The sequence below is a fragment of the Schistosoma haematobium genome, chromosome 3, assembly GCF_000699445.3.
Source record: "Schistosoma haematobium chromosome 3, whole genome shotgun sequence".
In the NCBI taxonomy this organism is placed as follows: domain Eukaryota; kingdom Metazoa; phylum Platyhelminthes; class Trematoda; order Strigeidida; family Schistosomatidae; genus Schistosoma; species Schistosoma haematobium.
In genome coordinates, this window is record NC_067198.1 from 36,636,901 (window position 1) to 36,651,372 (window position 14,472).

Sequence of the window (14,472 nt, forward strand, 5' to 3'; positions counted from 1 at the left end):
TGGGTGTATTCCGTTTATTAAAGAATATGAAATAGTTTAAGTCTGGGATCTTGTTAGATAATAATTGTCATGTACTAGTGAATATTTCTTTCACTTCCTCTTTGTAGTTATTTGTTTTTCCTTAGTCTTTGAAATAAATCGTCTTATCATTATTTCCGTTAGCTTGTACTGCTACATCTGTTATTTGAAATACAACTCATTCGTATTGAAATATTAGCTTGATGTTAGTTGATCACAAATTATTTCACTCTTGACAAACCTCTAGACTAAACCATAATCGTATACATTCACTGCTGACTCATGCTAGTGGTTTCGAAATAACTTCTTTGAATGTTCTAGTGTAAGTTTTAATTGATGGGATTAATTACTCAATGGTTATCATGGGTTAAGTAAATTTTGGCACACCATTTGAGTTGATATTTTCGAAAAGTAATCAGTAATGTTGAATTGTTTATTATCGTTTCAACTGAACTATTTGATGAAGTGTGATGTAATAATAAAACTTATAATCTAATGAAGGCTAAGTAACAAATATATATCTGATCCACTGCAATCAGTTTCATGACATGTGATCTATGCTGTCCCTATAGGGTTCTAACTTAACGACTGAGTTGCATGCGCAATCTTTAGGACAAAAATGTGGTTTTTTTAAAACTACGGTACTGCTTTGGAAAACAGCGTAAACACTAATTGTTACGATCTTCGAATCACGAGATAATAGTTGGACACTTTGAACATATGTCTGTATAATCACTTACTTACGCATGTTACCTCTCGTGGAGCATGGGCCGCCGACTAGGAATCTCCAACCTACTTTGTCCTGGGCTCTTCTTGTCAATTGTTACTAAGTGCTATTCATTCTTTTGATATCTACCTTGAATTCCTGTCCCATGTGTTCTTTGGCCTTCCTCTTTTTATTTCCAAGTTCTTGCCTTGCTAGTTTCCACAAATTTTTACCTATCCACCTTCAACTGGAAGTTAGTTTGCTCTTTGTCAGAGTAGGTGGTTGCTAATGATGTTCGGTTAACGGATCTGGAGTATCTTGCGTAAACAACTATATAAATGCCTGTACTTTTTATGATGATGGTAATAGTTCTCTAAGTTTCAAGTTACTAATTAATAATGAAATTCAAAAAATGTGGTATTAATAATAAGATAACTTACTGTTAGTTCAAATGAGAATATCTATTATTAAGTGAAGTAAATTGTCTCTCTTGGTGGTGTGATTCGACAACTAATTGCTGAGGTTTCATGCAATTGCTTCCCTTTATGAATTTGAATAAATCAAGACAAATATAACAAATTATGTGATAATTTTAGATATTATGAAGGGTTTACATAATATCATTGGAACAGTATTTGAAGAGTTTAGATAAGTTAAAAGAATTAAATAAATGAAAATGTATGGGTGAAGGGATGGTTTTGGTTTACATAAAGTAGTCAAAGGAAGACCACTAAACAAAATAAACACATAAAATAATGATAATGATAAAAATAATTTACCAAGGTAGTAATAAGTTTATCACTGTCTCTTTCTGGAGACATAACTCAGCTCTGAGCTTTTTTTATTACTATTGCTTCTGCAAACCAAAGAGGCACTGCGTTTTTTGTTTTTGTTTGCTAATAATTTTAAAGGTTTGTGGAATGTCAATGGTATCCCTGGTGTCAAGTAAACACCGATCTATTTCATTACTGGTGTCATACCTTGCGCTCAGCCTTTTTTAATCAGTCCATATGCTTCCCATCTCGGTATCGGATGCCTGAAGATTCAGGTTCTTCAAAATCATCACTAAATAGTTTAAAATTGCTACCCAGTAACTTGCATTTATATTGAACATTATTTAGTTACACGGTCAATGTTTTGAAAACCCCTATACTAAGGATCATACTGTTGGTTCTTACTAATAAATCATACGTTCGTACAATTTTGATTACAATGCAATCATCTGACGAAGTAGACATAGTTATATCATTCTGCTGTGTTTGTAATTTATAGAACTTTATTTCATTATAACGATCTACTCATATTGCATTTATTTTACTTTACGTTGTAATATTGTGGGTTTTTATAGGAATACGCGAAAATTGTGTTGATTGTATATTGAATGCATTGACTATTCATGCACCTACTGTGGAAAATGTTTTTGTTAGTGAAATCGATCGTGTTGTCCAGTGGGCTGGTACAGATTTTGCTGCAGATATTCGTAATCTTTTACAAGACGAATTTTCTAAAAAACGCAAACCATTACCACAACCGCCTCGTCGTTCACATGGAACGGAAGATTTTGATCATAAACAACAACGAGTGATTAGTGATTTTAGTAAACAAATCGATTGCCTACTTCATTATGGTAAATTTATTAATCGTCCATCACAAATGAATGAAATGTTGGCCTTTTGCAATCTAAGAGTAAGTGATCACTTTTTTTCGTTTTGACTTTTGTTTTCGTTAACACTACTTGCTATGCCATCTAATTATTATTCCTTTTTTGCGGATTACTACTGACGAGTAGTAACGTGTTCGTTTGTATAAAATCAAAATTCTTAATAACACCATATTTGTCATTCCGATTTTTCCTAGTTTTTAATAGCTTATTGCCATGTTAATTTGGTTAATCAATAGGGAATTAAAGACCTAGATTTCATACCAACGGGTAAAACGTATCTGAATTGTTGCTGGGTTACTAACGTTCATTAAGATGTGTTTACTCCATGTATTTTTGCAAGATTTTTTCAATATCCTTGTTACTTCTTTCTGGTTCAAGTTTATTACTATTCATTAATGTTGTTTGTTACTTTCTGAACTGTGATTTATGACCCTTCACACTTTTTTTGTTTAAGTTATCAGTTTGATCTATGTTCAAGTGAATTAAATGATTTTCTATCAATATCCTCTTGTGTATACATATAAATTATTCTGTTCTATTTGTAGAAATTCTACGAATCTATCAATCGTAAAGATATGATTTTACGTTATTTATATCGACTGGATCGATTGCATGCAGCATATTCTAACCAAACAGAAAGAGGTTATACTTTGGAACTGATTAGTGAAAATTATTCGGTAAACATTTACTTTATATTTCACTAGTGAACATTATCCTTTCTCCTGATATCTCATCGATTTCTATTGGGAAAAGAGTGAATATATGTATATTAATTTATGAGATTATGCGTGTTATATATATTATTTATATGGATGATCAAGTATCTTTTATACTGAATTATTATGAGGCGAACTGTAAACTGTTGTTTTTGTGGAGCAGCGATGTATCAGTTGTTAAGGTGTTCGATTTTCAGTCACTAAGTCATAGGTTTAATCATCGCTTTACCTATATCGGTTTCGGAAACTGAATATTTTCAATAGACCTGACACTGAGAGTTTACTCAGAGTACACGAATTTTTACCCTGCGAGCGACTGTTTCATATCGATTACTATTAATCGACCACTTGTTTATCATATAAATCAAGATTTGTTATCGTGTGAATGATTTAGATCCGACACAGTGGTAACTTATGATATGAAGGATACTTGTCAATTCACTGGATTAGGAATTTTAAGCTCGCATATTTTCCCATTCACGCTGTATCATAGGGGGATGTTGAAGTTTTTTTGACGCATACGTATATCGATATTATAAGAATTTAGGAGCAGTTATGAATGTAAAAAAATGGTTTTAATAAAACCGAATGAAATGTTACGATGATATTGAACAGTTCGAACTGAGAATTATAGGCAAACAACGTGCGGGATTTCTGTCCACTCTTAGTAACTTATTTCCCACTGAATATCAGGAATATCGAAGCTCTGGACCTCCTAAAACGATTCGGTTGACGAGTCAATAACTTGATAAACTGATACCGTATGTTCGTTAGACTGCCATGAAGTTTTTTCAAATCTACTTCAATATCGTGTAACATCGTTCATATTAGCGTTGGTTCGACATGCCAATCATTTCAGTCGATGCAGCTTCACGGTCGTCACATCAACTGATTTGTCATCACTGCCTAGTACTCTACGACTAACCTTAACTCTGCTTTGTTGGTTTTTCCAGTCTACGTGACCAGTTCTTCGTCGATATCTATAATCAAAATCTATTTATATACATATATTCTCAGCCTTCAATGCTCATTTTCCATGTGTATTAACTGATTCAACATTATTTGAAAGTTTCAATGTAATCTATAAACCAGTTTCCTCCACTTATTATGAAAATCCATACCATATCTCAGTGATTAACTTCTTTTTCTCTGTTTTTCTTTTTTTTTAAAAATAATAATAGTGGGATGAAACCAGTGTTGATGTGGATGACGTATCACCCCATTATGTACAATATGGAAAAAGTTCATCACGAGAATTACGTGAACGTTTATTGCTTGATAGTTTTGAATATTTAAAACAAGGTACCGATTGGGAGCATGCAATAGATATATCGAATAAATTAATACATTTATATCGTGATATTATGCCAAATTATGAACGTCTAAGTGAAATATTGGTAAGCTTTATTTTTTTTCACATTTAAAGCAATATAATTTGTCTTTGTTATAAACAAATTTTATGAATCATTTTCTGTTGTTGTAAATGGAAGTCACAGTTACTAATCTAGTCACACTCATATCCTTTTATGTCTATCAGTTTAAATGTTTTTAAAAACAGGTGGTTATAGGGAAGATTTCAAGTTGATTACGAGAACATACCGCAGTGTGATTCTACAAGAGTAAGAGGAGAGTAGTTGTAAGTTCTATTCTTAAACATCTAATCACTCCACTGATCCACGGCTTAATTTTAAAGTTGTTAATACGATTCGTCCAAATCTACCAAGATTTCTTCGTACTCAATTCTTTAAAACTGTAGAATTTCTTACCATCCCGAACTGTGCGTACAAAAGAAGTTTTATCGTCATTGTAATCTTGCCTTTAAACTATTATTATTATTATTCACTTGGTATTGTTTTACTTGAATCTTCTTATTGATATTTAGGACGGCAATCGATCAGTCTCTTATTGGCATATGTGCATAGTGTGCGTATTACCTCGATATTGCCTTAATTTACAAGCATTATAAGTAAAGATGGATAGTGGCTAGCAGCGGAATCTACGACGCGCGTTTCGTCCCATTCGGGACTCATCAGACGGATGTACCTGTACCTCAGAGTTGATGTTCACTCCGGGATTCGAACCCATGGCGTTTTTAGCGAACGGTACTGGGTTCGAGTCCCTGAGTGAACATCAACTCTGAGGTGCAGGTACATCCGCCTGATGAGTCCCAAATGGGACGAAACGCGTCGTAGATTCCGCTGCTAGCCACTATCCATCTTTGTTTATTATTATTATTATTATTATTATTATTATTATTATATTTCGTATTTGAAAACACCTTCCTTTCTTGTCAATTATTTTTCATATCTTGATTTTATTCATAACTGTTTCGGATATCGGTTCATTTCATTTCACCCCTCCATTACCTATAATTGCGTTTGATTGAGATCGCGAACTGATTGATGTTAGACCACCATTGAAAACCTGGAAGCACTGGACGGCCATTTCGTCCTATTGTGGGACTACTCGACAGTGCGCATCCACGATCCCGCCAGCGGGATTCGAACCCAGGGCCTTCAGTCTCGCGCACGAACGCTTAACCTACTGGACCGCTGAGCCGGAATCCCGCGAGCGGGATCGTGGATGCGCACTGTTGAGTAGTCCCACAATAGGACGAAACAGCCGTCCAGTGCTTCCAGGTTTTCATTGGTGGTCTACCATCAATCGGTTCGTGATCTCAATCAGAAATTTAACAATCTCCACAACCCCTAAAAACCTATAATTGCATTTGATTATTTTAACAAAAACATTTTAATAATCTTATTTCATTCACATTATAATCCGTTTCTGTTATTGATTTTACAAAGCTTTCTATTTGCACACACACAATCTTATTATTCTTATTATTATTGCGTAACCTAGTAATGTAATGTTTTTATTCATCATCACTTCAATCCCTTGTTCATGTGCCCTCACGGAACTAATAGTTTAAAAAATCTCCATACGTATATATTATTGTACAGCTTGTTAATAAATACGTTGAAAAGAGATCTACTTACTGAACTTCGTGTTTTTAGATTTTAAATGGGAATCATTCGTCAAGAGAAGATTAAGTCTATTGAGGATGGTGGGACATTTATATTAATGACTTCAGAATTGATTAATACAAAAAAAAAACTCAGACAAACACAGGAGAGGGTACACACACCAATTATTTCACAGCACTATAATGTTTATTGTGTGCCTGAATATGTGTTTAGTAGTAATATAGTAGCTATCATTATGATTTTCTTTATCTCAGTGGTGATTTCAGGTAACCTATACCCATTAAAAAACGACTTGAGGTATTAATTCACATGAAACTGAACTATCAATAAAAATTTTAAAATAATCACACCGATTACGAATGATACTAGTCCTAAATGGACCACTCTAGTCAGTCAGTCAGTCAGTAACAACGTAGAACTTCGTACGTACGTACACCAGTTCGAGTTGCTATACCACATTAGCACAGAGATGGTAAGAGCATAAGCAGAAATCGGAAAGATTAGGGTTTGAATATGTTATTCAAGGAGTATAATACAGTGAAATAAATTTGGAAAGAGGAAAAAAGTGGCATGAGGAATTTAGAAGATTATAATTCGGGAGAACACAAAGAGTGGATGCACCTGCGCCATTGCAAACGATTTTGAGCCATGTCATTCAGGGTCTCTAACCATCGGCTGCTATCATCTCGCGGTCCCCAACCAGGTAGTCTACACCTACCGACATGACTCAGACCACTTGTCAGTGACTTCATGGATTTGTGCCATGTTTTGGTCTGGCCGCCCCTAACTTTCTTCCAACCTACTCCTATACCACTGAACATAGCACGTCGTGGTAGTCGGTCGTTTTGCATACGTAACACGTGTTCCAGCCATCTCAACTGATGGAGTTTCACTACTTCATCAATTGATTTGCCATCCTTACCTAGTACTCGTTTCCTAACAACTGTGTTACTTACTCGATGGTCCCATGATATACGAGCAATGTTTCGAAGACACCTATGATCAAATACTAGTAACCTACGAATATCCTCTACTGTTACCGGCCATGTTTCACTGCCATAAAGTAGGACGGAACGAACTACTGTGCAGTAAACACGTCCTTTGGTTGATAGACGGATATCTCGCCTACGCCATAAATGACGCGAGTTGGCAAAAGCTAGTCGAGTCTTCTGTATCCGTGCTGAGATTTCGTCACACACCAGACCACAAGGGCGGATGAGACTTTCAAGACAAGTGAAGCAGTCGACACGCTCAACTACTTCACTCCCTATCATTAGTTCGGGTGTCAATGCAACCCAATCCTGAAGCAACATTTTGCATTTCGAGGGAGAGAATCGCATCCCGAACATGCTTGCATTGTTGCTTAGAGTGGTCAGAAGACTCTGCATTTTGTCAGCGTCTTCACCAAATAGAACTATGTCATCGGCATATTCTAAGTCAAAAAGTGAATCTCCCGGTAGAAGTTCAACCCCTGGAAATTTAGATGAGAAAATTGTTATCTCTAGAAGTACGTCGACGACAAAGTTAAACATGAATGGAGAGAGTGGACATGGACCACTCTATCTTGTTTCTGAATGATCTCTAACTCATACAGTACGTACAAGTTTTAAGCTATGGTCTTCGTATAATCACTCTCAGTGCTATTCACCTAGCCAAGACTTTGGAGTAGATGGGATGGGGTTCAAACATGTGATGAATAATTAATTGGAAGTCAATTGGTTTAACTATTAAACCACCACCTCTATAGAAATGGTTCTGCCTTTAAGTATGTCAGCAAGGAAGAATCCTTTTCATTTATCGTTTTATGTTACTATTATATAAGAACAAAAAACAGATTACTTGGTTGGCATTGGGACTATTGAGATCAGGGCTTAGTGATTGGAATGCGGTTTTATTCTCGTTCTCTCTGTTATTATCTATTAGTTGATCTATTTAATCAGCAGGACCAGTGACCTTGTAAATATCAAGTGACACACTGTCCAACGAATAACAACCAAGACCTTAGTTCTGATTGGCGCTCGAGCTCTTACAAACACAGTGTGTAGTTGGAAGACGAAGACAGAAAGCAGATCAGTTATTTGTTATACTTAAAAGTCATGCAATAATATGCCTAAAATGTCTGGTCACACAACAACACAGTTAGGCGGTTACGATGTGCATATGACTTATTCATAGGTGATATAAAATCGAAGTAATAGAGAAATCACTAATTATTTATAAATCTGACAATGATCTATGGATCAAACGAAATCTTAGTAACCAGAGATTAAAGAAATACAGCAGTTCAATCATCTACTAATGGTACAATAAAAATGTAAACAATAGTCCTTTGTATGACAGTTTCAAAAGCTATGCCTCCACATGAATCATTTTATTACTTATTAGTCTTACTAATTAGTAATAGGCATGTAGAATTATAGGAATTTCGTTTGCTTTTTATCATTTATCCGAATATTTTCTAAGCCCATCTCTTCTTTTTTTCTTGTTTCTTTTATTTCTTTGCAGAAAGAACAAGCTAACTTGTATAGAACTGTTGTTACAAATGAACATTCACGTTTACCATTTCGTTATTATTTAATTGAATTTTATGAACCAACAACATCAGCTTTAATGATGATAACAAATCGTAAATTAATCTACCGTACAACATCAGATTTAGGTGATGTATTAAATATGCTAACGGAACAATTTCCTGATGCAAAAATATTAAACCAAGCATTGACAACTACAAATCAATCAACATTGAATACATTTTGTATATTTGCTAGTGGGAATTTAGAACCAGAACCTGAAATACCGGAACATTTGAATTCACGTATTGTTGACACTAAAATTAAGAAGTAAATATTTTAACCTAGTAGAAGTTTTGCTTATTTAATTTGCGCACAGACTCTGACACTTAGTATTGGTTTTGAATAGTTGGAAGTAGTCGATAATGAACTCCGGATCTAGGTTTTGTTCTGATTGACACTCGCCGGCGAGATATACTTGTAATCTCGAGGTAACTGATGCTTCCTGGTAGATTTGAATCTAGTATCACACTTTCATGATCTAAGATGTTACCAATAAGGTATTTAGGACATAATTGGTCCCCGGCGAGACTGAAATATATGAAGTTGATTGATCACAGTGTTGTGCCGAATGTATTGTTTGTCAAACCCTTCGGTATTGATCGAATCACACAGAAAGCATGAATTCTCTCAGGATTGTAGATATGTATTACTGACGAATGCCATCTAGCACGAAACATTAATCCAAGGTTCCATCCTTCATCCCAGAGTTGATGTTCACTTCGGGGCTCAAACCTGGAGCTATTAACTTCAAACACCACCGCGTTATCCATTTAGCTACTGAATTCAAATAGCCACTAGCTTCTGCAATGGATTGAATTTTAATTCACATATATTGGTTGTTTGAATTTTCCCATTAATATATATGACTGGAATTGATCAATATCTTTTCATCATATGTTCATCTTATGCGGATTGCCTCGACACTCCCATCAAATCACAAGCATTTTTAATCAGATATGGAAGGTGGCAAGCTGACAGATCCAAAATAGGACAAAGCGTCTATCCTGGGTTTTACTACTGGCCATCATTCATATTTTCTCAAAAATGTTTGTAAATTAATAGGAATATTGTGGCAATTCGCACAGGATCCATATATCCCCAAAACAGACTAGTCAATTGGAGTCCGTAACACTAACTCAATGACTCGAATAACTAATACATGATTGTAACTTCTTTCAACTATTCTATGATGTAACTCATATTCACTAAGTGGTTAGACCATAAACTTTAAGTTATTTATTTTTTGAATTGTGTATTATTTACCAATCGACTTACTGATATAAGCAGTATGAATTTTCAGTCGATGACCTCATGGCAATAATTTGAATGTTTCGATGGAAATGTATACCAATGGATTCAAGAAAAAAAACGTAAAGGTTTCGTATATTTAAAGAATTTTACATAAAAATTTCGAAACGGAGGTTTATATTAATATCAACTGATAGTAGAATAGTTCATGTGAAGGAGGTATTTTTAGACTTAGTTAATTTAAATAGCTATCTGAACTCAGTAGCTAATTGGGTTGTATTAGCGTTTAAAGTTCAATGTATTGGATTGAAATCCCTAAGTGCATATCAACTTTGGGATGCATGTAAATGCAACTGATGAGTCCCAGTTAGAAAACAAAACGTGCAAAATGGACTCCTGCTGACCATATTCTATCTGTTCTGTATTTTTGAAAAAAAAACAACTAAATAAACTTAAGTTTCTACTATCCAAGTAGGTACTTCCTAATTTAAATATTCATGTTAGTTCGAATTCTATTTTGCATTTCTCACCAATATGGTATAATAAGTTAGTAGCATTGGTAGTTAAAGCACTAGACTTACGTTCATTGTGTTACAGATTTGAACAATAGCTTAATCTACTTGAATTTGATCAGTTGAATAGTTTCACTTAACTTTACAGAAATAAACTGGATAACTTAAAATCTTTTTTAATTCTCTTGTACTTGTTAAATGAATAATTACATCGCATTATAAATGCATTGATTATCATTATCCCTAACATGTTTAAACAAGCTATGCTATCATAGTGAACATTTACAATTTTCCTTTAATGTTTCTCATTAAAATGTATTGAGTAGCATATTCAAAAGTAAATAGAACCCACCTGTTTATCCTTGAACTGTCTATTTGAAATTGCTTACAATATCTAGCTGAATATATATTCCACAAAGAAAGAGAGGTGTACGCCTGAACATCATACCTTTCACTGTAAAAGATTTAACTGCTTACAATATTTTAATGTGAACTATATATATAGTAGTAGTAGGATTGCTTACAGATGGTGTTGTTTCTTTTCTTTCTACGTATTCAGACCTTATTAAATTGTCTTTAGAAAATTCTTTCTGGTTTTCCTTGCTTTTATAAGATTTTTCCATGTAGAGATTATTATTCTATTTTCCTTATTGTGGGCTTTGATTTTCCTTCACTTTTAGTTACTATTCCAAAAATCGTGTGAAATACTTTTTGAGGCATAGACCGTTACAACCTACTGAGGTTAGTTTTAATGATACAATGTTTTTTACCTTATGGTAGCTTTTGTTTACTTGTTCAATTTATTTTTAACTAGAACACCTTTAATTTACAGCGAATTTAGTTGGAGGGTATTTATAGATAGATGGTGGGGGAGATTTGTATCTCAGGTGAATGAGTTTGGTCGGGTCTCGTTCTCTGAGTTAGACGGTTTAATCGTGAAGTTTTCGTTTTTCTTTCGAATGACATCAGCTCCAACTTAGCTTGACTTGTACTTAATATTTTCACAAATTGATGTTAGATTATCACTGGAATCCAGAGTGTAATGAATAGCTGTCTCGTGCTGACATAGAACTCAATATTACGCGTCTATGACTTTACCAAGGATCGGGTCCAGGGTGTTCAGGTCTTACTGTAAACTACTGGGTCGAAGTCCAATAGTACAATCTCAATTTTAATCAATTTCCTATGTATTGTGACAGGCACTCACTACCATTGGTGTCAGTTGTCCAGGACTCTGATTTTTAATGACACATCAACTAAGGTCTATTCGTCACATGAATACTACCTATAAACATAAAATATGCTCATAATAGCAGTTAGGAAGATTTTTGGTGCAATCGTTTTGCCTATTTCATTAGATACACACATATCGGTGTCATGGGATGATGGCTGTACTATAACACGAATCATTGAACTCAGCATTTATTAAGTGACCTGAAAGAAAGTCTTTTGTTTAATTCCTGATGTGGTCATGAATATGCACTACTAAAAAGTTACAAACTGTGACTAGAAATCTGTTCGGTGCTGCTTATTTTTCGATAGTTTTCCCAGTAAATTTACCATTAAACGATGTTTTACAGAATAACAAGTTATGAATTACGATAAATCACTAACTTCGTTAAATCTAATCATGATATAAACATGATAAATCATACAGAGAGATGAAATTTGGTATTTATTTATACATTTGAAAGCAGTTTTCATTAGAAACAATTGATTTATTTTAAAGAATCACTGATAATCGGAAAATACTGGACAGTGGTTTCATCTTAGTATACTCTGTTTGTGGCTAGCTGTGAGATTTAGGATGTGCGTCTTTTGTTCTATTCACAATTTATTAGGTGGATGCACCTTTCATTCTAGCCTTGATTTTCACATTAAGACTCTTACTTAGTCCCTTTATATCTATTGAACAATTTAGTAATACAGTAGTTTTATGCGAAAGGTTCTGGGTTCATTTTTCAACAAGGCTACCAGACGTTATACTGAGACCATCCACTAAAGCTTTACATATGGAAACAGAGATTGGTCATTTACAGTGGAAAAGTGCGAAAATTTGCTAATTGTTTCGTCTTATTTATACAATTAATTTCTTTTCCCAAAGTAAGAACAATAATATTTACAGAATATGATTGGCGGCCTGCTTATGAATATCTGGACTACCTGTTCCTGTCATCTAGATATTTCAACAAGTTGTTTGTTTTAACACATCATGATGTCTATTAATCACATAACCTAATCAGGTGCGTTTGTGAAAAGTTTACTACCTTTCTCTGTACAAGTTACAAAAAAGTGCAATCAGTGGTTGTTAACAATATGAATTGAAAGGAATGAACGTTATTCAGATGTTGATTCTGGAGATTGCTAACATCTATCTGGCAATCACTCAATATTTATCACCAGGATCGATCAAGAAATAAGAAACGGAAACTAGTTTAAATACTTTGTTTTGACAACTCTATATTTTATCAAAAATATAATATTAAATAAAGCCATTCATAAAATAAATGATAATAATGCATTAGATTTCATTGCTTTCTCTTCAACTACATACGAGTTAATGATGTTTCGTTACTTCTAATTATTAATTAATTACGAATAAGTTGTGTATTATATGAAAGAAGTTAACAATTCCAAGTTTAAAAGGGCCGGGTTTTTTGCACAATCCTTTGACGTAATAGTCCTAGAATTTTATTATTTCGCATTTTAACAAAATTCTTAGAAGTTTAAGCTCGAAAAGTGGACTTGTAAGGTCAACTCACTAAATTATAATTACATTTAATCTAGAAAAATAGGGTCAAAATGTTACCAAGGCATTTGAAGGTTAACTAACTCACTCTTTTTTTTAAAATGAGGTCAAGTTTAAGCTTTATAATTCTTATAGATTTTGGGGATTTTAACAAGGTAGGAATTAGTCTATTTATTGACTATTTTCTTTTAACTTGAGATCATCAACCGATCAATGTTAGACGACCAATTAAATCTAGTATGAGACTACTCAACAGTGCTCATCCACAATCCCGCGTTCGGGACTTGAATCCAGGGCCTTCGATCTATGAAAAAATTCATTAAAACCATGTTATGACCCATGTTCAGTAGATAGTGTACTATTGACCTCCGTAAAGAGTTTTCTTCTCCAATGTGTCGGATTTTTCGAATATGCTCATTAAACCTTTAATTTTTAACTTTTTCCAATATAATACACAACTTATTCGTAATTAATTAATAATTTATCTTATAATATTATATTGTTAATTAGTAATAACTAAACATCATTAACTTGTATGTAGCTGAAGAGAAAGCAATGAAATTGAATGCATTAATCATATCCTGTAAATATTATTGTTCTTACTTCCCTTCATCATGACAGGTTGTATTGGGTAAAATATTTAGCTTTCAGTTAACAGATCTTATATACGAATGTGACTCTATTCACTTTGATTTTAGGCAGTCAGATAGTATCTTAATGTATACTTGATAAATGAATTAGATTAATTGAAAAGTTATCGATTCGTGTATAACATGGTGTTGATAAAAAACGCCAATGAATTTCCTAATATGACTATTTACTTGTCATATAATTGATGCGACCAATCTGTACTCAATTAAAACTGTACGATTCAATACATTAAATGGAGATAATGTTGTTAGTTTGTGTAGATTGATACTTCACGTAGAAAGATTCCATAATCTTCACAAATGCATTAAACTTGTAAGTATCGTCTTTTAGTATCTTAAATCATAAGTTATGTTGACTAGAAAATAGTCCATTTTTTATCGCTAATAGTATTTCAACAGTTGTATAAGTGATGTTTTATAATACAATTGACGAGGTAGTGAATGTTTATCGACTCAGACAATCGGGATATGTATTATGTATACTCATTCATGGACCACCACTGCGCGCGATAATAACTGATGTGGGATTAAGTTGTAAGAAGTGTAGAAGCGTGCAAACTAAGCAATGACCTTGGATCATGACGACACGAACTATTGAACTGAGTCATATAGGTAGGTGTAGATTATCTAGCTGTGATCTGCGTGAATAT

General features: G+C 33.8%; 1 protein-coding gene across 1 annotated transcript in view; it reads left to right on the top strand.

The window, feature by feature from the left end:
* Positions 1-14,472, top strand: part of MS3_00005680 (uncharacterized protein) — a 93,840-nt gene that overhangs the window by 50,335 nt on the left and 29,033 nt on the right. Inside the window, exons 22-26 of the mRNA XM_051213770.1 lie at positions 2,073-2,410; positions 2,933-3,064; positions 4,285-4,500; positions 8,596-8,930; positions 11,104-11,164. Coding sequence (XP_051069774.1) covers positions 2,073-2,410; positions 2,933-3,064; positions 4,285-4,500; positions 8,596-8,930; positions 11,104-11,164 — 1,082 coding nt within the window. The remainder of the gene's footprint in view (positions 1-2,072; positions 2,411-2,932; positions 3,065-4,284; positions 4,501-8,595; positions 8,931-11,103; positions 11,165-14,472) is intronic.